The sequence below is a fragment of the Mastigoproctus giganteus genome, chromosome 8 (genome assembly GCF_048544385.1).
Source record: "Mastigoproctus giganteus isolate SK-2022 chromosome 8, ASM4854438v1, whole genome shotgun sequence".
NCBI lineage: Eukaryota > Metazoa > Arthropoda > Arachnida > Uropygi > Thelyphonidae > Mastigoproctus > Mastigoproctus giganteus.
Window position 1 is genome coordinate 28289100 of NC_143582.1, and position 24108 is coordinate 28313207.

Sequence of the window (24108 nt, forward strand, 5' to 3'; positions counted from 1 at the left end):
CAAACTGCATTCTAAACAATTCCTTGAATTTAGTTTCTATCATCCTTTTCTCAAAACTCAAGCAGAAGACATATTATTATTATTATTATTAATAATAGCCATATGGTGCAAGGAAGTCTGAGGCTTATGCTGCACCACGGAAAAAAAAAAAAAAAAAAGTTTCCAAGTTACCCTGAGAGAGAGAGAAGTGTAGAAGGGAATCACCAAGAAAGAGAAGAATGATGATATCCAGCTCAGGACCCTGGGTGTGCTATCCAGGGTCCATTTATTCTTTCTTGGAACTTTAAAACAGCATTAAATGCAGGAAAGAATTTGAAATGGGAGGGCTACACACGTTAAAAATGAGTATCATTCGTGGGATTGACCACAGGATCAGAAAAAAAAAAAGTGTTAAAAGTAGGATACTACTATAAGCAGGAGTATTATAACAGGAGTTTGCTGTATAATTCACAATTATTTTAGATCTAACTGTTGCTCTATACTGGTTTAGTGTTCAGAATAATAAGTGACAGATGGTTTGAATGTTAGAAAAAAATGTTATGGAATTAATGTATTGAATATTCACAAGAGATGTTATCTATTAATTACACTGCTGCTCAAAAATTTATGGAATATATCAACAGAAAAAAACTGATCACAGAATGCTTCTATAATGAGGATGAATCAGCCTACATTATAAGATGTTACTTAAAAAAAAAAAAAAAAAAAAGTAGATGCAAAAAAAAAAAAAAAAAAAACTACCACCTGCAGCAATAGAAATGGAACTATTTTTTTGTTGTTGACAAATCAACTAATCCAAGAGCTTTCAAAAAATATAAATTGTTTATCTTTAACAGAGAAAAATCAGCCTGGATGGACCCTGCATTATTTAAAGAATTTTTTTTTTTTTCCCCATGAATCTGTGCCTTCTATAAAAAAACACTCGAAAATAAACTTACCTAAAAAAGCTATTCTTTTTCTGATTAGCACTCCTTTACATCCTAACTGTGAGAAACTCAAAGAATTGGACAAATGCCATGTTTTTACCACAAAATGTAACATCCTTGAACAAACCTATGGATCAAGGGATTCTAGAATGTCTACGGTCAACATGGGCAAAAGTTTTAATTCAATTTGGAGAAAAGCAGAAGATACCCATATAGGTCTCACAGAAGCATTAAAAGTCATCAATATCAAAGATGTGTTTACAATATGTAAAGACTGGCACTAGCATAGAAAAAAAATTTGGAGAAAAATTTTACATAAAGTTGACAGTGCTAATCAAAGTCCTGAACTACAAGAATATAGTTAAGAACATAGTTTAGTAACTTACTTTGGACAAATTGAAAGTTCCAAAGATTTACAGCAAAAAGACAATGGATTCAGTAACATTTTCCAAGGAATTGTTACAAATTTGTTGCAAAACATTCTTAGCATTACCATTAGTTGAGGCATTTGATGTAAGAAAGCAAGCTTATACATCATCAGCAAAAAAAAAAAAAATAAACCCCTTCCCATTTCACCCATCCGATCACTCCAAATGTTTGTATAGTTCAAAATTTATTTAAGCTATCAACTTCCACAACAATAGATGGAAGTCTGTTCCAGCAATCAACTACCTGCTGGCTAAAGGCAAACTGCTACACATCTATTCTACAACTGTCTTTTCTCAATTTGAATTTATGCCCCCCCTCACGTTCTTAATCTGAGCAAGCAGAAGTATCCCATCAGCATGAGCCTGCTCAAACCATTCAAGGCCTTATACACCTCAATCAGATCACCTCGCAGGTGTCTAGCCTCCAGATGCTGCAACTTGGAGAACTTAAGCCTTTCTTCATAAGCGCATCCCTTTGTTCCTCTAACCAACCTTGTTGCCCTTCTCTGTACTCGTTCTAGCAACTCTACATCCTTCCTAAAATGAGACCTCCAGACCTGTACACAGTACTCAAGGTGTGGCCTGACCATTGCCTAATATAAAGGGATAATCACCTTCTTGTCTCTGCTAGCAATATTCCTATACAGCCACTCACTCTCCGACTTATGCAATATTCGACTTATGGAAAATTTATACTTTATGTAAGTTTTTGCCAGCTGGTGCAAACTTAAAAAAAATGTGGAAATGTATTTTGGATCCCGTAGGAATAAATGGAGGTATCGTGAAAATATCGCAATGTGAAGCCAATAACACATAATTGGGTTTGGTAATTCGTTCCAAGACCTCTGAAGTTGAAATTTTCACTATAACTAAGCTATTTACCTCTCTAAAAGGTAATTTTTATAACGGAAATTGCACTACACTTTCATTGTTATCATATGTTCCATTATAAGAATTTTCTGGAGGTCACTACCATAACCCCGAGGGCTCACATCTGGTGAGTATGGGCTTGGCACACCCAGGGTCCCGAGCTGGATATCATCATTCTTCTCTTTCTTGGTGAATCCCTTCTACTTTTGACTCTCTCTCTCTCTCTCTCTCTCTCTCTCTCTCTCTCTCTCTCTCTCTCTCTCTCTCTCTCTCTCTCTCTCTCTCTCTCTCTCTCTCAGGGTAACTCAGGAATTTTTTTTTTTTTCCTGGTGCAGCATAAGCCTCAGGCTTCCTTGCACCATATGTCTATTAATAATAAAACAATTTGCACTTTCCAGTTTATTGGGCTTTTTTGTTAGTGCAATGTATCATAAATGGGTAGTAAACTCGATCTTATTGCATTTGCGATAATACAAGCAGTTTTCCCTTTATGAGTTACCGGGTATACTAGTTTTTTTTTTTTTTTTTTTTTGAAAATATGAAAATATATACAAAAATATGAACATTAATTGCAAAAAATGAATGTTAAATATTTATAAATACCACATTTCAAACCATGCGCGTAGTTATACAATACAGTGTACTCCGCTTTACGATATCAATCCATTCTAGAGACACTGTATCGTGAAAATATAATGTGAACCTAATACCACATTGTTTTTTGGTAGTTCTTTCCACGAACCCGGAAGTTGAAATTTTCGCTATATAACTCTCTAAAAGGTCGTTTTTATAGTGTAGATTGTATTAGTAGATTGTATCAATTCAAATCATTAAAATGTACTACACTTTTATATTTGTTATCATATGTTCTGTTATAAGAACCAAATTTGAATGTCTGTTATATTTTTCTAAAACACATTTCTGGAGGTCACAAACATAAAATAATAAAAACAATTTGCACTTTCCAGTTTATTGGGCTTTTCTGTTACTGCAAGCAATTATAAATGAGTAGTAAACTCCACGTTATTGCATTTGCGAAAATACCGATAGCTGGAATTGTGTGGTTTTTTTACGTTATTATGGTGAAATGTATTTCCCCTTTACTGATATCTTCAAAAAAACAAATAAATTTTCAGAATCTTCTGTTCACTCTTTTTTTAAAGCTTTGTAAACTAGTTACTTTGTGCAAATCATGTTAGTTGAAATTTGCATGTGCCATTAAAAATGCTTATGCATGTTATTGAAATTTATAAAGATTATCTTGGAAACAAATGCCTCTTGAAGCATTTCTGAAGAATACTCCTTGTGCAGCAAACCAACGAGTGCCGAACCAATAATGGGTGATCAACAAGTGTGCAATTTAGTCTATGATGATGAAGAATAAACATTCTTTAACATTTGTAAGTCATAAATAATTTCTTTATTATTATAATTTGCTTGATTTTACAGGCTATGATTTCATTTCTTTAGATAGATCATTTCATTGTTTAAACAAACTAATTAGCTAACTAATTTCATTGTTGAGAATGTAACCCCTATTTTTAACATTATGTCTATGGGAAATAAACTCCCGCTTTACAAGCACATGCTAGAAACAAATTAACTCTTAAGTCGGGAACTACCTGTACCGATAACTGGAATTCTGTGGGGTTTTATGTTATGGTATTATGGTGAAAGTCACCTTCAATGAAATCTTCAATCATATAAAAAACATAAATAAATTTTCAGAATCTTTTCTTCATTCCTATTTACTCATTACAATGGTGAAGGGAAAGGGACCAACAGAAATTGCAAGTGCTGGCAGTGCCAGGAAACAAAACAAAATTGATTTAGAAATGAAGATGAAAATGATTAAGAAGTATGAAGCAGGACAAAGTTTGTCATCCATTGCATGGAATTAGGTCTCGCTGCTTCAACAGTGAATACTATTTTAAAGGACAGTGCGCATATATAAGAACATGTCCAAGGATCAATGCATTTAAGATCAACAGTGATCACAAACCAGCATTCAGGTGCTAAATTCAAGATGGAAAAGCTATTAATATGGATGGAAAATTAGATTCAGAAGCAAGTGCCCAAGTCAAAAGGCCATTCAAGCAAAGGCAAGATGTATTTATGAAGATATTAAGAATAAGTACGGCAAACCCCAAGCCAAGTTCGTGGCAAGCAATGGGTGGTTTAATAGGTTCAAGCATCGCGCTGGTTTCCAAAACATTAAAGTATGCGGTGAAGTTGTCAATGCCGATTCTGCAGCTGAAGAGAAATTTTGTGATGTGTTGAGAAAAAGATCCTAAATCTCCACAGCCTTCAACTTCTGCAGTGGTGTGCTTATCAGCTGGATAGTTAATTCTGGCAACGTTGCTCGAAAGATAAAACTTGCTGACATTATGCTTGTCTCCTCTCTTTTTTTGAAATTTTTGTAATGTTGTACACTTTTGTAATTTTTCCTGCACACGAGATAAAAAATTGAATAAAAATTCCGTTTACATGGTCATCGAACATTTCTTTTTTGCTTCAATCAAATTTGCGAGTGCTGCATAAGTATTTAGGGAAATTCGGACTTATGTAGAGTTCCACAGAACGCAACCCTTACATAAGCTGAAGAGTGGCTGTGCATCATTGACAAAACTCCATGATCTGCTCAGGCAGCCCGTCTGCACTGTTCAAGAGTTGAATCTATTGTTGGAAAACAAAATTATGGATGATGTAGAAATTATAGATAAAATGATGGAACAGGGCCAAAAATGTATCATATAGCTACAAAAAAACATCCTAGATATAGCTTTACGTTATATCAAAAAACAGTCTGAGTGATTGAGCAATGTGACGTTTATAAACGTTTTTGAACGAACAGAGGGGTGAAGTGGAAGTGGTTTTTTTTTTTTTTTTTTTTTTTTTTGGCTGATGCTGCATAAGCTTGCTTTCTTGCATCAAATGCCTCTACTAATGCTAATGCTAATAAACAAGTGGGGGGGAAACTACAGCAAAAGTCAATTTTTTTGGTTTTTTTTTAAATACGAAAAGTACTAATTTTAGTAATAGATGTACATGTAGATGTTTTTAAGTGAAAAAAAATTCTTTAAGTATATATGTTTTCAATGAGTTCCCACTTTAACTTTTTTATTAACTGAACAATTATTGATGCCAATCATGCTGGATGAGGGCTTTTCCTGTAGTTGGATCTGGATGAAGATTATGCTTTTCAGAGAACGTATGCTTTTTTTTTTTTTTTTTTTTGCACTGATATCTGAAAATTCTTGTTTCATACCCACTTGCATATGTTGTTAATGGTACACTTCAGCTGAAGTTTTAATTCAATCTTTTAATTCATAATGTGAAGACAAACTCTCGGTTGTCTTCATATTCTGTGAGTGTCTGAAAATGTTAATGTCATCAATATACAGAGCATGTGCTGCTTAGGTAGTAACTGTTCAGTAATGGCATTTATTTTAATGGAAGACAGTATGGAACTTAAGACAGCCTTGTGCAGCTCCTTATTGTGACATCTTTCTATGTTGAATGTACCTAGAAAGATGTTCTCAGAGGCAATGTCACAAATGTTTTACATGATCCCATATTTCCATAACATGTATTCAAAATGCTGCTGTGGTTTGTGTGGGTCCTTTATTCTAAATTTTAATTATTAGGGTTCATTTGCAGCAAAATGTTTGAAAATCAAACTTTTTTGGCTGCAATATAAATATTCCATATTCTGCATTAAGATATGAATAATGCAATTAAATTCCTCATTACTTTAAGCTACATCAAATGATTTTATAAAAAATATGGTTTTGTATCTAATTGCTTACCTTTTCAAAGCAACTACGAACACTTGGCTCAATATTACTCCCTCCAAATGCTGCAATCTCTCCAAGAAGTCTTGGAATCTGTGAAAAATGCAAAACAATATCAGTGTACCCTTAGCATGAAACAATTTTCTGAAAAATGCACATTTTCTTTTTTTTTTAATAAGCAATATTCTGTATATTGAAAATGTATGGATATACTAAGATCTACTTATGTTGTACATTAGTAAGTAACAAATACAGTGAAGAAGACAAGATATTATTATAAATCTAATTATTCCTCAGTTATTCTTCCATTAGGATAATGTCCTCACTTGCAGCTCTCATACAGAAGCTTATTTTTATAAATTTCAAAAAAATAAGCCATTTCAAGCAGAACTAAATTGTGGAATTATTGCCCAAAAAAGATGCCAGAGTAGTAGTAGTAAAGGCAAATGATGCAAGAAAGTAAGCTTATATAGCATCAGCCAAAAAAAAAAAAAAAAACCTCCTGTACTGTTCACTTATTCCATACCCTCCAAGAATTTGTCTAGTTCTTCCTTGAATTTATTCAACCCATCCACTTCCACAACAACAGATGTAAGCCCGTTTCAGCAATCAACCACCTGCTGGCTGAAGGCCAATTTCCATACATCTATCCTGCAACCATCCTTCCTCAATTTGAATTTATGTGTGTAGTCTCAGCAAGCGCCATTAACATTCAGCTTACTGAATCCATTTAAGGCTTTAACCACCTCAATTAATCAATCCAACCCAATGGATAACCAAGCCCCATCTGTAACGTGAAATAATATTACAATGGCCAACACAAAAATAATTCTTTAAAATGTCACATCACAATTTCTACATATACAGGTTTGTGTTTATCCATATGTATATCATAATACAATTTAGGGAAATAGATATAATACTTATCTGTTGTATAACTTGAAAATAATTTTTGCATGTGCTCACAGATGACAGTAATGTTGGGGAGAGTTAACATGTTCAACCTTGTCTGTTTGCCTCCCACTTCTCTCTTTCAGTACCAAAAATACAGTTGTAATGTATGGTTTTTGTCAAATCTATTGCATATTGTTTGCTTCTTCTGTTTTTTGCTTGGCATTGTATTGTTAAAATGTTTAAACAGAAGCAAAGTGTCTGAATCACCATGAGACCAAAATCTCAGATATCAAAATCTGAGAATGAACATCAAAATCTCAATCACCCTGACATCAAAATCTCACACTAATAAAATCTGCAGTATTACTAAACGTGTATATTTTTTGTACTTTGGTTGCAAAACTATGATTAGGACAAAACTTGAATTCCACATATGTGCTGTATTACCTTTGCCACAAATCTGAAGATATGACTAACTGGGAAAATTAAAAGTATGCCTTTTGCTGTTCTGGTGTGGTGAAAAACATGCAACCACACTGATGAATACACTTTCTATATGACAAAAATACAAGGGACATCCAGAAAAAGTAAACACTGTATTAAATATCCTAAAATACACCTTGCAATAAGGCCTGTTCCACATAATGAAGACCTGCAAGATCCAAAAATGACTTTATCCCAAAAGTCATGGAATAAAGGAAGTAGTGATGAAAATTATTATTATTATTAATAGCCATGTAGTGCAAGGAAGCCTGAGGCTTATGCTGCACCAGGAGAAAAAAAAGTTCTCGAGTTACCCTGAGAGAGAGAGAGAGAGAGAGAGTCAAAAGTAGAAGGGAATCACCAAGAAAGAGAAGAATGATGATATCCAGCTCGGGACCCTGGGTGTGCCAAGTCCATACTAACCAGATGTGAGCCCCTGGGGTAAAAATAGCAAGGATTCCTGTGTTGTAGACTTTGCTGGATTGCCCACTTCAACAGTGGACTACAAACCAGAAAATTATAATGTGCTACATTTAATTATGCAAGAAGAATTGAATGACTTAGTTCATGATTTAAACTTATCTAGAGAGAAAACAGAAATCCTTGGTTCTAGTTTATAACAGCAGATGTTATTTGAAGCAGGAACTAAAATTATAGTATACTGAAAATATCACAAAAAGAGAGAAATATTTCATCATGGAAGATGGTAGTTGTTTGTGTAAAGATATTGGTGGTCTTCTGAATGAACTGGGCATTGAGCACAATTCTAATTACTGTTACCTCACAATTAAGCTAAAAAGCATTTATGTATAAAAGTTCACAATTCCTATATATACAGGTTTTTGTATTTATCCATAACACGTCTTTCTTAGTACAGTTTAGGGAAGTGGATATATGTGTAATAATCATCTGTTTTATTAACTGAAAATTATAATGTTTGCATATGCTCACAGATAGTAGTATTGTTGGGTGGGTTAATCTCTCTCTCTCTCTCTCTCTCTCTCTCTCTCTCTCTCTCTCTCAGTAATAGAAAGACAGTTGTAATGTGAGTATGTGTATGGTTTTGTCATATCTATTGCATATTGTTCGTTTCTTCTATGTTTGGCTTAGCACTGTGTTGTTAAAATGTTCTTCCTCTGCATATATAAGCTAGATTAAAGAAGAATTTTGTTAAGACTCTGGACAAAAAACAAAATGGATTCTGCTAAATAAGAGAAGTGTTCCCAATTTAACAGATGCAAAACTGAAAGAAAAGAATATGTTATTTATCAATTATAACTTAGATTAGAATAAAGGCATGCCACTGATTAATAATTCTTCCACAACACCTCACTCCTTTTCTCTTTATTATTTTTGGTGACAGGATTCTGAGTGAATTCAAAAATGCAACTTGTTAGCCAATATTTTAGTATATGGATTATACTAGGTTTGGATAAACTGCTCATTCAAGTATTTGAAAACATGGGAAAAAGTATAACTTTAATTAAATTTAAAATAATAAACTAAGTATGTAAAATAAAATGAAATGTTAGTTATAAAAAACTAAATTTTTAATATGCTCTGATTTAATGTTTTGACAGAGATGGGTGGAACAATGAACACCAAATTAACTAAACAGAAAATAATTAAAATTATTTAATTTTTTGTTACCTGAACACAGTCGTGCAATAATAAGCCTAATTTCCTTTCATCAGCATAACCATTCACATCAGCAATCAGTCGAAAGAGATCTATGGAAATGTGATAATTATATATAAATCAATTTTATTTTGTACAAAAAACATAATTTACAACTAATTATTTTGACAAGAATACAATCATTAACCACATTTAGTAATACTTGGGCTCAAACCATAGTCAACTGAAATGTGTGTGCTTGCTGCACTCCACATTAACACTTGATTATTTATTATTTAATTTTTAAAATAAGGCAAAATTTTTCCTTTATTGATGTGTAAACATCTTTGGCAGCACCTATTAAATTTCAGACGGTAGTAAAATCAATTTGTCAAGATTTTGCAATGTGGAAATGATGTCATTTCTATTTCTTAACAAAGAAAAATGGAGTTGGGAGAGGAGATCGCGCAAAGGATCATGTGAGGCAATATTGGATGTGCTCAGAGATGGCATAAACCAGCTGGTTGTGGAAAAACGTTTATGATTCAGGGCATACCACTTGGGTGGCTTTGGGCTAACCATTGCCACCCGTGAGAGAAACCTTTTGGTAACCAGAGAAATGGATATTGTGCAAAATTTAAAGTAAAGCAAAATTTAAAATAAAAAATAATAAATAAAAATAACACGTTTTGACCAGTGCAAAGCTTTGTGGGAAAGGCAAAAAGAACAGAGTCGGGAGAGGAGATCGCACAAAGGATCATTGGAAGTGATCTTGGATGTGCTCAGAGCTGGCATAAACCAGCTCAGAGCACATCCAAGATCATTACATTACAAGCACTTCAGCCTTAACAGTTGAAGTGCATGTAATGCAGGTGTTACAGTACCCATTTGTATTACTGAATTGGTTGTGTATTTCCTTCAAAAGGCGAATCGTAAATGTTTTTCCGCAACCAGCTGGGCTGGTCAAGAATATTTTAATTGGTTTGTGATTAGGAGATAACAGACTCCAAATTACATGCATGAGTAGCTTTGCTCGTCATTGGCCATTCTCATTAAGTTGCAAAATTCCTCGTTGATCATCAAGTTTTCTAATTTCTTTGCAATTGCACTGAGTTGGTTGAGAGTGGCGAGCTTTAGATCCTCATTCATATCACTGTATGGATAATTGTAAAAGTTTTGAAAGGGGTCTTTGCAGTCATGTTACAAGGCTATGCAGGTCATTACTGCATGCTTCATCAGGGTCACCATCGCAGTTGTCTTGACACATCATCTTACGTATTTCAATCATTTTGCGAATGTCCAAGTCTGATTGATACAATTTACGATCTAGTATGAGCTCTTCATGGTCATCGTAGATCTTGACATATTTCATCTCTGACAGCATCTCTGTTTCCTCATTGTGAAATGGAATGTGCAGCACTACCATCTCATGCTTGTACTCATTGAGATCCTCAGCTACGTCATAGTTTTGATAGCATATTATGTGTGGATAGATACTGTCGTTTATTGCAGATCTTGTTAGCGCTGCATGTGTAATTTGCAACAAAGCATGATGGAGTAACATGATAGTATGATTGTAACAATACAAATACTTGTAGTAGTAGCATGTGATGCAAGAAAGCAGTGTATGAACTTATGCAGCATCAGGCAAAAAAAAATTACACCATTCCCTCCAAATGCCTGTCCAGTTCCTCCTTAGATTTATTTAACCTATCAACTTCCACAACGACGGATGGAAGTTTGTTCCAGCAATTAACCACCCGCTGGCTAAAGGCAAATTTCCGCACATCTATTCTACATCTGTCTTTTCTTAATTTGAATTTATGCCCCCTTAGTTTCGTAATCTTAACAAGTGGAAGGATCTCATCAGAATTTAGCGTGCTCAACCCATTCAAGGCCTTATACACCTCATACTAGTCAACCCCCAGGGGCTCACATCTGGTGAGTATGGGCTTGGCACACCCAGGGTCCTGAGCTGGATATCATCATTCTTCTCTTTCTTGGTGATTCCCTTCTATTTCTGACCCCCCCTCCCTCTCTCTCTCTCTCTCTCTCTCAGGGGTAACTCAGATTTTTTTTTTTTTTTTTTTTTTGGCTTGTGCAGCAAAAGCCTCAAGCTTCCTTGCACCATATGGTTAATTATAATATGGCTACAATCAAATGGGTAATTAGGCTATTGGCCTAACCTCTTCCAAACATTGATTCAGTAGAGTAAGTAGGGGGCATGAGCATAAATTATATCGTTCACGATTTCGGTTCTAGCTATTCAAAATTTAGTAGGTGTCGTCAAAGATGTTGACACAAAACATTTTTCGTGTGTACACACAATTTTTTTTTTTTTTTTTATCTCAGGGGGAGTATTCATGTTGAAAAAGCACTTTCTTATTCATACAGCATAATATACTACTTAAGAAAGTGATAGCCACCAATTCACTTATAACTAACAGGAATGTACTTTATATTTTTATTAGATATAATTGCACTTTACTAACTTCTCAAAATTAGTATCAATGGATGGTTTAGGTAGAATAAACCTCATATACTGTAAACCTAATATATATAACAAAATTGTTTATCTTATACATATTAATAATTAAATTCTTTCAATCAGTCAACATCAGTATCAAATGTTTTTATCATTCATTTGCTTATACATAAAAAGAATAATAAAAATGAGTGTCATTATCATCAATGGTTCATCAGCTATGAGGCGTTTATAAGCAGTGATTTACAATATTGGCATATATGCATTATATATCCATAATGAGTATAAGAAAACAAATTAATGGTGAAAAAAGTTTTGATATTAATGCTATCATTTATATAACTTTGTTTATTTGACATCCATTTAGCTCATTTCTATATTTTCATCACAAATATGAAGGAAGAATTTTGTTTATGTAAGTTTATTAACACATTTATTGGAGACTTTATGGAAATTGAATATATAAAATAAGCAACAAGTAAAAAAAAAAAAAAAAAAAAAAAACCATACTATTTTTTTAATTCTATAAATGTGTGAAATGAGCTAAAGTATTTACAAATGGCTAACTGATATCCAGATTCTTTCCATATTGCAGAAAGAATCTAGATATCAGTTTATCAATTTTTTGGAAGCGACAGAACTTTGTGACAGAAATTTGCCAATGGGCCTATTTATTAGGTAAACCTATTCTTTTCATGAAGTGGAGTGCTCCTTCAGTTACAGCATCATGTTGTTCATACCACATCACTCATAACAGAAAACAAATGAGAATTCTTTTAAAATTACTTTAAGTTAATTTAGCAAAATCTGCATCAGAATTGATGAAATACTCCAATTAATTTCAGAAATAAGAAAAATTCAGTAATGTTTGTCTCAAGCCCTAATGAGATACTGCGGTGTTATTGGTTCTCAAAGATTAACCACAGATTTTTTTTTTTTTTTTTTAGTTGTTGGTGCATCAGCTTTCTGTGGCCATATTGCAGCTCCCAAGGTTTTTGCATTTTCTACTCTGATCCAAGCCAGAGGCGGGATTCGAACCCGCAACCTTTGGGTTGCCAGGCAGGCACTTTACCCACCCAGCTAGACCGGTCAGCTAACCACAGATAGCAGAGTTCTATGTACAATTCAGTATGAGAATGGTCAAGATGAAGCATTTAAGTGACTTTGAATGTGACATGGTGGTTGGCACCAGATGAGTGAACCAATATAGGTATCTCAGAAACTGCAATCCTATTAGTATTTTCTCAATATACCTGATACACCGGGTGTATCGAGATTAGTCTGATAACCAAATAACAACCAGCCAATGGGGATCCTGTGGGTGGAAATAGCTAATAGGTGGAAATAAGAGGCCAATGGTGGCTGACAAGATGTCTATAGGGCTGCAGTTTTTGAGATGGTTCCAGGACTTATGTAAACTCTAGAAGGAAGGGGATGAATCAAATTGATCCACTTAACATAGATGGTTCAACTACTGATGATCCTGCTCAAGTAGCTGATAAACTGAATGAGTATTCTGCATCTACATCCACACATGAGGAAGTTATTCAAGGAGAAAATGCCAGAAATTTATCAAATTCTAACAGGGGGCTAAGTGATTTTGTGATAACTGAGAGCAAAGTGGAGGAGAAATTGTTGAAGTTAAATATAAAAAAGGCACCTGGTGGGGGGATGGAATCTATCCAGTTATATTGAAGGAGGCAGCGAGAGAAGTTAGCAAACCCTTAGAAATAATTATGAGAGCATCCTTAGATTCAGGGGGAGGTCCCCATGGAATGGAGGTGTGCAAATGTATCCCCAATTCACAAAGGGGATTCAAAGGGTGACACAAATAATTACAGACCTGTTAGTTTAACTTCTGTTCCCGGTAAAATAATGAAGTCACTGGTTAAAGATGCATTGCAGGATCATCTAGACAAGACTGCAGCAATAATTGAGACACAGCATGGGTTTCTTAAGGGAAAGTCTTGTCTGACCAATTTGACTGGATACTACGATGTGGTCACAAAGGAACTGGATGCAATAAATAATTTTGATATCATATACTTGGATTTCAGGAAAGCTTTTGATACTGTTGCACATGGAAGACTGATGTACAAATTGGAGTGGTATGGCATTAAGGGCAAGTTGCTGCAATGGATAAAGGGATGGTTGAGTGGGAGACAGCAGAGAGTGGTAATAAATGGACGTTGCTATACATGGACTAATTCTATCAGTGGAGTCCCCCCAGGGTTCAGTGCTGGGCCCATTGTTGTTTTGTGTATTTATCAATGATATCGATGAAGGTATATCAGGCTTAATATCCAGGTTTGCAGATGATACAAAGGTTGGCAGGGTTGATAATGACACTAAAGACGGTATGCTACTGCAACAGGATCTAGAAAAGTTAGGCAGATGGGCTAAGAAGTAGCAACTGAAGTTTAACATTGACAAATGCAAAGTACTGCATATGGGTAGCAGTAACCCAAGAGAAACTTACCAACTGTGTGGTACTATACTCAGGGAGGTGGAGAATTAAAATGACCTGGGGGTAATTGTGCATTCAGATATGAAGTTCTCTGAGCAGTGCAGATGGACTGCCAGAGCAGGTCATGGAGTTTTGTCAATGATATATAGGAATTTTGTTAGCAGAGACAAGGAGGTGATTATCCCTTTGTATAAGGCCACACCTTGAGTACTGCATACAGATCTGGCGGCCTCATTTTAAGAAGGATGTAGAGTTGCTAGAATGAGTGCAGAGAAGGGCAACAAGATTGGTGTGAGGAACAAAGGGGTGCTTATGAAGAAAGGCTTAATTTCTGCAAGTTGCAGCATCTGGAGACAAGCATCTGCGAGGTGATCTGATTGAAGGCTCAATGCCGACGGGATACTTCCACTTGCTCAGACTAAGAACCTTAGGGGACATAGATTCAAATTGAGGAAAGACAGTTGTAGAATAGATGTGCGGAAGTTTGCCTTTAGCCAGCGGATAGTTCTCTCTTTAAGTTGAATTGAGTTTTGTTTGTTGTTTGGTTTTTAGGAGCATTACCAACTAAGGCATATTGCTCCAGGGATATGCAGTGGTAATTACCTGACCTTTCCGCATCCTCCATATTTGGTGGGCACGGGCTCGAACCCCGGTCTAATTAAGAAGCGTGTGCTATGCACTGCTGCTCCTGCCCATCTGGCTACGGAGACGCCATTGAGTTTTGTATTTTTAATAGTTGATGTTTATAAAATAATGTTTTAATTAAGGCAATAGAATAATACTGAAGTAGCATTATCCACATATAAGCTATGGCTTAGGAGGTGGATGTGCTGAAGGTGTTTCTGAATGAATTTCTTGCATCATACAGACAACAGAAAATTACAGTAAATTAAATAACAACCCAGTTCAAGAGTGATAATGAAAGAAGAATGTCAAAATGCCCAACTTGCCACAGATTGGGTATTGCAGCTAATGACAGAACTGGATTCCACTCTTGTCAGCAAAAAAATAACAGTATAGTTACAGTGGGCTCAGGAACACTATATATTTTGCTTCCTACATTGAACTGCAGGAAGCAAAGGAGTTGGACCAGCATCCCGACGATATGCTTTTGATATCTTGCTGAATTCATACCACAGACTCCACATAAAAGTGTACTCTTTTGATTTCTAAATGTTCTTTATTATTATTTTTTTCATTTATTATTTTTATTTCAAATTTTGTGGGCTAGCTTGACTAACAGAAACCTTGGTTAATATCCTGGACAGTGGAAGATTGGAAAAAGCTGGTTCCTGCTAACAGCTCTTCCTATTATCATGAAACATGGAAAAAACAGCATAATGATGTGCCTAAACCCAATAACGACACCAACAGTAGGATCACTCATGAGCTGGATTAGGGAATAATTTCAACATTGTTTATTTGGATTTCAGCAAAGCATTTGACTCAGTCCCACACAAGCAGTTACTTTATAAGCTGGAACAGATTACAATCACATGGAAAAATCCTTAAATGGAAGCAGGATGGCTTCAGGGCAGGAAGCAGAGGGCTGTGATAAAGGGTTATTCCTCAGATTGGGTGATCTAAGAAGTGGGGTTCCCCAAGGATCCGTATTAGGACCACTGTTGTTTTTAATTTTCATAAACTACATTGATGAAGGGATAGAGGGCATGATGCCTTCTATTTGCACATTCTGTAAAGATTGGTAGAGTAGTTAATGATCTACTGATTAACATTATTAAGGCAATTTACAGGAATAATAGATGCAGAATTAAAGTGGGATCAGCTTTGTCACCTGAATTCCACACTTCAAAAGGCTTATTACAAGGTTGTTGCATGTCGCCAATACTTTTCAAAATTTATATTGACATCTGCCTAAGATCCTGGTCAAAAAAAAATGTAATAAAATGGGATTGCCAATTAATAAGAACACCTATATTCACAATTTACTTTTTGCAGACGATCAGGTGGTGATAGCACAAGACTTAAGATGCAAAGTATGCAGCATGTCGTCAATTGTTTGAGGAATATAAACAATGGGGTCTAAAAATCAATTTTAGCAAGACTGAAATGTTGTCTTCAGGGCCAGGACACGTTCTAAATATTGCAGGTTTTAAAATCAAACAAGTCGATAAATTCAAATATCTGGGATCAATCTTACAAGGTGATGGATCACCCCAAGCAGAGATCGATAAGAGAATTACAGACGGCAGAAAGGCTATCGGCATGTTAAACTCTGTTCTGTGGAGCAAAAATATCCTAAATAAAACAAAGAAACTTATATTCCAAACGATTGTACAAAGTCTTCTATTGTATGGAGCGGAAACCTGGACATTGAATAGGTGAGCGGAAAACAAATTGCTCTCCACAGAAATGGATTTTTGAAGACGCTCAGCAGGAACTTCTAGAAGAGACAGAAAACGGAATGAAGACATAAGGGAAAAAATGGAAGTGAGAAAGACTATTATTGACACCATCAAAGAAAAGCGTCTAACATGGTATGGACATGTAAAACGGATGCAAGAAAACATATCCAAAGGCTATCCTGGAATGGATACCTCCTGGAAGAAGGAGAAGAGGAAGACCTAGGAGGACATGGATGGATGGAGTACGGGAGTGCATGACAGCCCGAGGCTTAACCGACCAAGACACCTTGAACTGCACTTTATGGCGGAAAAAAATTCCTAACAAGAAATAACTTGTAGGCTGAGGAAACCCATTGTAAATGGAAACACTCCTCTTGATAAAGTTAATGATCACTGCCAAGCAGAGTGTAAGGTATTACACCTGGGGGGAACAGTAAGCCAAAAATAACTTATACACTTGGTGGAGTTGAACTAAAGCCAGAAGTGGAGGAAAGGTACTTATGATATGGTCAGACATGAACTTCTGCGAGCATTATAGACAAGTTGCAAGGAAGGCCAAAGTGTCCTATTGATGATTTATCGAACATTTTCTAGTAGAGATAAGGACGTCGTCATAACATTATATAAGGCTATTCTTAGACCACACTTGGAATACTGTGTTCAAGTAGGGAGACTGCACCTAAAGAAAGAGACATTGAACTTCTTGAAAGGTTCCAAAGATGGGAAATTCGCATGGTGAGATCAGCAAAAGGGTGTTCGTGAGAAAAGACTTCGACTGTGTGAGTTGCAGAGCTTGGAAATTAGGCATCTTAGAGGAGACTTGACTGAGGTGTTTAAGGTTCTGAGAGGCATAAGTAAAATGAATGAGGATGAAATTTTCATGGTTATAAATGATTCTAGAACTAGAGTCCATTAATTCAAGTTATGGGGGAGATGTTTAGTTTGGATTGCAGGAAGTTTTATTTTAGCCAGCAAGTTATAAATTACTGGAATAAGTTACCTACATGGATGGTAGAGGCCGGCAGTTTGGGGAAATTCAAAGGTCAGCTGGATAATTACCTATGGGAAGAGGGAAATGCATAGGTTGCCTATTTCCCTTTCTTTTATTAATTATTTATTTTTTTAAAATTTTCTTCTTATTATTTTTATTTTATTTTATTTATTTATTTTCTTTTTTTTTTGGATGGTGCAGCATAAGCCACAGGCTTCCTTGCACTATGTGGACACTGCTAATACTAAATCCAGAGACATTCTGCTTGGTGTCAACAATGCATGCTACTGTGGTAATGTAATGGTGTAAGGAGTGTTTTTATGGTGCACACTGGTCACCTTGAGACTAGTATAGCAACATCTGTATGCGATAGTTTATTCTGGAACAATTTCCAGATATTTCCAATATCTCGAAATTTTTACTGAACAGGTATGTCCTTTTTAGGGCAGCAGTGTATCTGTATGCACATGGATTCTTCCAACAGGCTTGTGCACCATGTCACAAAGCTAGAAATGTATAGAACTGATTTGAAGAATGTGCAAGTGAATTCAGCCTACTGCGGTGGACTCCCCAGTCACAAGATCTCAATCCAATTATGCATTGAACTGTAGGAAGCAAAGGAGTTGGCAGCATCCTGACGATATGCTTTTGACTTCTTGCTGAATTCGTACCACAGACTTCAGATAATAGTGCACTCTTTTGATTTCTACCTGTTCTTTATTATTATTTGTTTCATTTATTATTATTTTTATTTCAGATTTTGTGGGCTAGCTTGACTAACAGAAACCTTGGTTAACAGAAGATCAGATAATCAAAGTTCCACTATATACAAAAATACATAAGTGTATTTTCTTTTTGCTCTAACATAAGTAATGGTTAAATATTTTCAAAATAAGTTTTTTTTCAGCAAAATAAAGGCATTTTTTAAAATAATTTATTCTTACACCTATGCATTTTCTAATTCAAATTTCATTCATTTGGATTGGCTTTGGTCTCAATTAATTAAAATTAATAGTTTCAATATATTAATCATATATTACTTACATCTGAATTTATCTTCCAAGGTACCTTTACAAAGTAAGATAATTCCAACTTTGAAGGACAGAATTCGAATGTAACCTGTTCGTGTAGCACTATTTAACAAAAAAGAAAATATATTTTTTTTCTTTATGATTATTCAATTATATTAAGATATGCGTTAATTATTTCTTTTTCAAGATTATTTTTAACACAACAAAAAGAAATCTTTACAAAAGCTAAATTTTAACAACTGAAATCATTGTCAATTGAAGAATAACTTATTTATTCTTTTATTTATTTTTTTAAATTTATTCTTTTTATTTGAAGAATAATACAATGTCTTCATGTTGTATCTTTTATGACCACACATTTTTTGCAGTGCCACGGTTTATAAATATTCTATGAATTTCAAAGAACATTAATGGCATGTCATATCTCTTTACTGTGGGTACTGAATTTTTTTGCCAATCTTTGAACTTTTGGAAAAAAACAACTTGCTTATATCGATGATATATGATGCAAAACCATCTTTCTAAAGGGCATTATAACTAAAAAAAATATATATATATATATATTTTTTTTTAATGCACGAGAGTTATTAGAACCTATAGTACTTACTACTGTGCATGGGTTAAACATTGAAAATATGAAAGAAGATATTTATTGACATTAGACTTGAATTTCTGTAGACTGCAATTTTCATGAAATACATACAGGGTGTCCCAAAAGTCACTACATATTTTGATGAAACAGTGTGATTTTCAAATAAATTTCATTATGACAAGTATATTTATTCTGTTTTACATAAAACATAAGTATTTGTAATATGTTAGAGATATTATTATTATTATTATTTTTTTTTTAATGTTTTATTTTCAGACCCATAATTCATGATGAATGTTCAAGAGTGAATTTTTGTTGTAACGTCCAGCATCAAAGGAATGAAGTTTTGTGAAATTATGGAAAAATTTTCAAGATTTCATATTGTGGTCCTTAAGCTGTTATTTTGGATTTGATCAACAAATTCTGCACACATTGCTGCTTGACATGGAAAATTTTCTTCATGCAGGTCATGTCATGCAACAGTTGGATTTGGTAGGGCTTTTTCATCAGTGTCGAATGCAGAATTCTGTGAACTGATGTCTTGGGTATGTTCAGTCTTCGAGATCCCACCTAACTGATAATTTTTGGTCCTCTGAACATTTCTTGAATTGATTCAATGCTTTCACATGCTGTCCTTTGGCATCCACTATCTCTCTTCATCACACAGACCCAGTTCTTTTAAACTTATTCACTAAAGCAATCGCATTGTCTGTAGGACCGGGACTATGAAATCTCCTTGAAAATCTTTTCTTAATTTCACAAAACTTCATTCCTTTGATGCGGGATATTACAACAAAATTCAGTCTTCAACATTAATCATGAATTATGGGTCTGAAAAGAAAATATTAAAAAATTAATAAAAATAATAATAACATCTCTAACGCATTACAAATACTTATGTTTTATGTAAAAAAGAATAAATATACTTGTCGTAATGAAATTTATTTGAAAAATCACACTATTTCACCAAAATACGCAGTGACTTTTGGGACACCCTGTATGAAGGGAGATTGTTCCTGAAAACAGAAGTTGAATGAATAAATGAGAAAGAAGAAAAGTTGGTTCTGTAGTTTGAAGCTGGACAGTGAAAGGATGTTGACTGATTGTGGCATGTATTCAGACTAATTTTGAAGAGGGCAGGAATTATAGAAAACAATTCAGAAGAACAGTGCCAATGGAAGTATCTATAGAAAAGGCATGCAGCAGAAACAGAACACCTATCAGACAGAGAGTGGAGAGACTTTGTTAGAGATGGATCATTAACTAATCTGACTTCCCTCTTTTGAATGGAATCTAGAAGCCTACGAGAGGTTTTGGGGGCACTGCTCCAGAAGTGGGAACAGTATTCCATAGTAGGGTGGATTTGCAATTTGTATGAAAAGTAATGCGAAGAGAAAATCCCTGATCCAGTTTTTTTAGATGCCAAGGAAGCAATATTTGTAATATGCTTATGCCTGAAACATCACCTTCAATGTATAGTGGTTTGGGCAATTAGCTTAAAGAACTATATTATTAATTTCACATGGTATACGAGTGGTTTATTAAATATAGTAATTAACCAAAACGGAAATAGATTTTTGAGGGGGGGATTCAAGTATAATCTCATTTTGGAAGGTGTAGTTCATTCACATCAAAGGATTTCAGTAAGTAGCAACTTATTGTTAATCAGAAGTTGGTACTCATGGGAGAACTAAAACCATGATATAAAAAAAAAAAAAAAAAGCCTTGTGATACTCCAAAGCTACAAAATCAATCATTTTGAGTAGAATGATGTTGAAGAATTCACATGGCTGGCACAGGGTCATCTAATTCAAAAACCACTGAATGTCTTTAGGATAACAGGAATGCTAGATCAGAGTGTGGAAAATTTGCTCATCTTTGGCTATGCAGCTGACAACTACTTTGAAGGAGCAGAACCAAATAATTATCTGACCATTATTGCAAATTATGCCAAAAGTATTTTGTCATTCAACATGGATGACAGTTATTGGGCCAAATGTAGGTCTAAATATTACTGAATCCATTCTCTTGAAAAGTACTCGTTAATTTCATTTTTTTAAAATCCTTATGTAAATACTGCCTGATCCAGACTTACTGCCTTCTGCAGAGGCAGTGAGTCTGGAAAAATCAAAACAAAATTGGATCATTGCTTTGTGGGAATAGGAAGAGTGGAAATATTCTGTTTTATTTTATTTTTAATGTATTTATTTAATTTTTGTGTAGATGCAGAAAAAGGCCACTTCTTTGCATTATTTTGCCTTAGCACTACTAAAAAACTGGAAGTGGTTCTTGCTTTTCCTACTCCTGAAAGTAGCAACTCATTCACTGGTATAAGCTGAGCTAATAAAATACTATACTGGCATCAGTGTGTGATAATATTTACATCAGGATTAAAGTAAAATGATATGTATGAGTAGCTTTGACCATTTTCTTTTAACTTTTTATGCACTCCAATTCCCATCAGTGACTGACTAATTTTAAAACAGCAAAATTTCTCCAAAGTAGGAATAAAAGAGCCAAATACATGATCTGATTATGCAAAGAGAGGTGACTGCATTGTAAACCTGAACAAGAGTTCTGTTACATTACACTATTATAAAATTTCAGTTGTCAGTTGTGCCCTTAAAAATAATTACTCTAGGATATGAAATACTTTCCATAACCTTCTTAATACCTTGTGGTGGACATTTAGTAATCTCATTACCTTTGGTTTGTTTACTTTCTCTCTCTCTCTCTCTCTCTCTCTCACTCAAAAATCAAATACAGTGTCACAGTCCAAAGATGAAATAACAAAAAGTGGTTTTAAGTGATTTTGTAAATAATACATATTTAAAAGTACTCTTAAGTAAATTAGTTTCTGTCCATTACATTTGGCATATTTTTCTATATGCACTATAATTTTGATCTATTTCAGAGATTACCTTAGCACACTTTTTTTGGAGGGGGCTTGATTAAATATATTGAAGCATGGACTTGTTCTGGAAAATCTGGAAAATGGGGGGAGAAGGAGGAGGTGCATGAAATTTATGAAATATTTCAAAGGGGCATAAGGTATAAAAGTTTTGGAACCTCTGATCTGTTTAGTTTAAATCATTATGCATTTAATCATAAAATTTGGTCTGACATTTAATTTTTAAATACCACTGCACTTTAGAACTTACCTTTTAGAACTAACATAAAACATTACATATCTACAGATATATTCAATAATTTTTGAATTCAATAATATATTTACATTTAAAAGGATATTTATCCTTTGAAACATCTAGTTTATACAGTTAATCTGTATAAATATTCTGAAATTCTGTACAATATTCTGAAATATTCACATATCAAATACGTATATTTAAATACTTCTGGCACAAATAATATATTCTAAATAAATAAATTTTACGTTGTGTGAAGAAAAAAATAAGCTTACGTATCATAGAGATTTAGGAGCCAATTGAGGCACATATCAATGGAAAGTGGCACATTAACCAGAGATGAATTTTCGGATGCTATTCCTTCATAGATAGTGGATAAGCAGGTAATCATTTCAGGAACACTAATAAGCTTGTCATTTTGTGCACGTAAACCATGTTGATCAAAGGCATTGATAGCATTGTTCATGTTGACTAGATCCACTAGAATCATGAATTGCATATATTAGTTATCTACCACAAAAGTAGAGAGAAAAGGACATATATTTAAGATATTCAAAAAACAATTTTGATTCTACAAGAAAATATAATATTCTGAAATTAAACTTGCTAAAGAAACTTACAACAAAGCCTTTTCTGTACAGTACGCAGTTTCATTGCTGTCCGATATGCAGAGTATCTTACATCATTTAGTTCAGCTAGTAAACAGAAAAATTGAAAATTAGAGCTATTCAGAAGCACTTAAAAATAACATGATTAATTAACTTAACAGATGATTAAATTCCTCATATCCTCTGGCAGTTAACTCAATAAAAAATTTTAATTTATGGCATGATAACTGAATGAGTCAATGCATTAAAAAGTCAGTGTTAATAATGCAAAATTAATTTACAGCATATTTAACCTTCAATATCATTTAACATAATTCATAGACATATTCATGTAATAAAAACAATATAAAAGAACACCACAGCAGCAATTCAATTTAAATATTCAGCTGTGTTTAATTTTATCTGAAGACTGCTTTAATAAAAGTTTCAACATGAAGACATCGAAATCAGGATTATACATTCAAAGTAGTTATAGTTCTATGCAGATAATAGTGGAATGCGTATCTACTGGGATGTAAGTTTTTTACCATTCATAAGGTTATTTTGAAGACATTAACATTATCTTGAGATCCCACTAGAGCTTTTGAAAAAAATACGTGATATAATGAAATCATGTTCCGATTTTTAAAAAAGACATACCTAGAGCCAGCTGATTGGAGATTAAAAAAAAAAAAAAAATGAAGTATTAGATAACAATAAATTGCCTTATTTTAATTCAAGAAATGGATTTATTTTGTATGTTCTTTATTTCCCCTATGATGCAGAGATATGTGATCTTTTAATATTAATTCCATTTTATTAAACTTTATCAAATGCATCCAAGCATTTATTTGATTCATATTCTGCTCTGTAAGTGTAAGTTTATCTTCAAAACAAATGAAACTTATGCTACAAGGGGCATTTGGATAATAATATCCATTTTATGGCTGGAAAAGCTTCTTTTTCAAGATGGCCAATGGCAAAGAAAGAGTAAAAATATATATTAACTCAGTAAAAATCAGACTCAACATTAACTGAATTATATATGCAAAATGGACTATTCTAGCAATAAATGAATTTAAAAGGCATGTATAATACATTGCATTACAATGACATATGAGATTAAGCAAGTTACACAGCAATTTCATGAATGCCCATCAAGAAATAAAAGGACTTCTGCAATGAAACCTGTATGAAAAAAAGAGGAGTAATGAATTAACCAATTTTAGAGTATGCTATCTGCAGCAAAACACAATGACAAAAGGGGGGGGCTAAAGTTATATTTTCCTATGAGACTGAAATTTATCAGGACACCATGTATAATTAGTAACTTGTGGAACAAATTATTCTACATGAATGTAGCAGGAATGAGGACAAGCAAATAGCATCTCAGCATCACAATAGGCATTCAATAAAACAACCTGTATATGA

General features: G+C 34.1%; 1 protein-coding gene across 4 annotated transcripts in view; it reads right to left on the minus strand.

The window, feature by feature from the left end:
- Dys (Dystrophin) overlaps positions 1 to 24108 on the minus strand; it is a 932899-nt gene that overhangs the window by 36202 nt on the left and 872589 nt on the right. For all 4 annotated transcript variants that reach the window (XM_090379791.1, XM_090379790.1, XM_090379788.1 and 1 more), the window contains exons 59-63: positions 22711 to 22785; positions 22366 to 22570; positions 18366 to 18454; positions 9046 to 9125; positions 6034 to 6111 (exon numbers count right to left, since the gene is read on the minus strand). In XM_090379791.1, coding sequence (XP_090235917.1) covers positions 6034 to 6111; positions 9046 to 9125; positions 18366 to 18454; positions 22366 to 22570; positions 22711 to 22785 — 527 coding nt within the window. The remainder of the gene's footprint in view (positions 1 to 6033; positions 6112 to 9045; positions 9126 to 18365; positions 18455 to 22365; positions 22571 to 22710; positions 22786 to 24108) is intronic.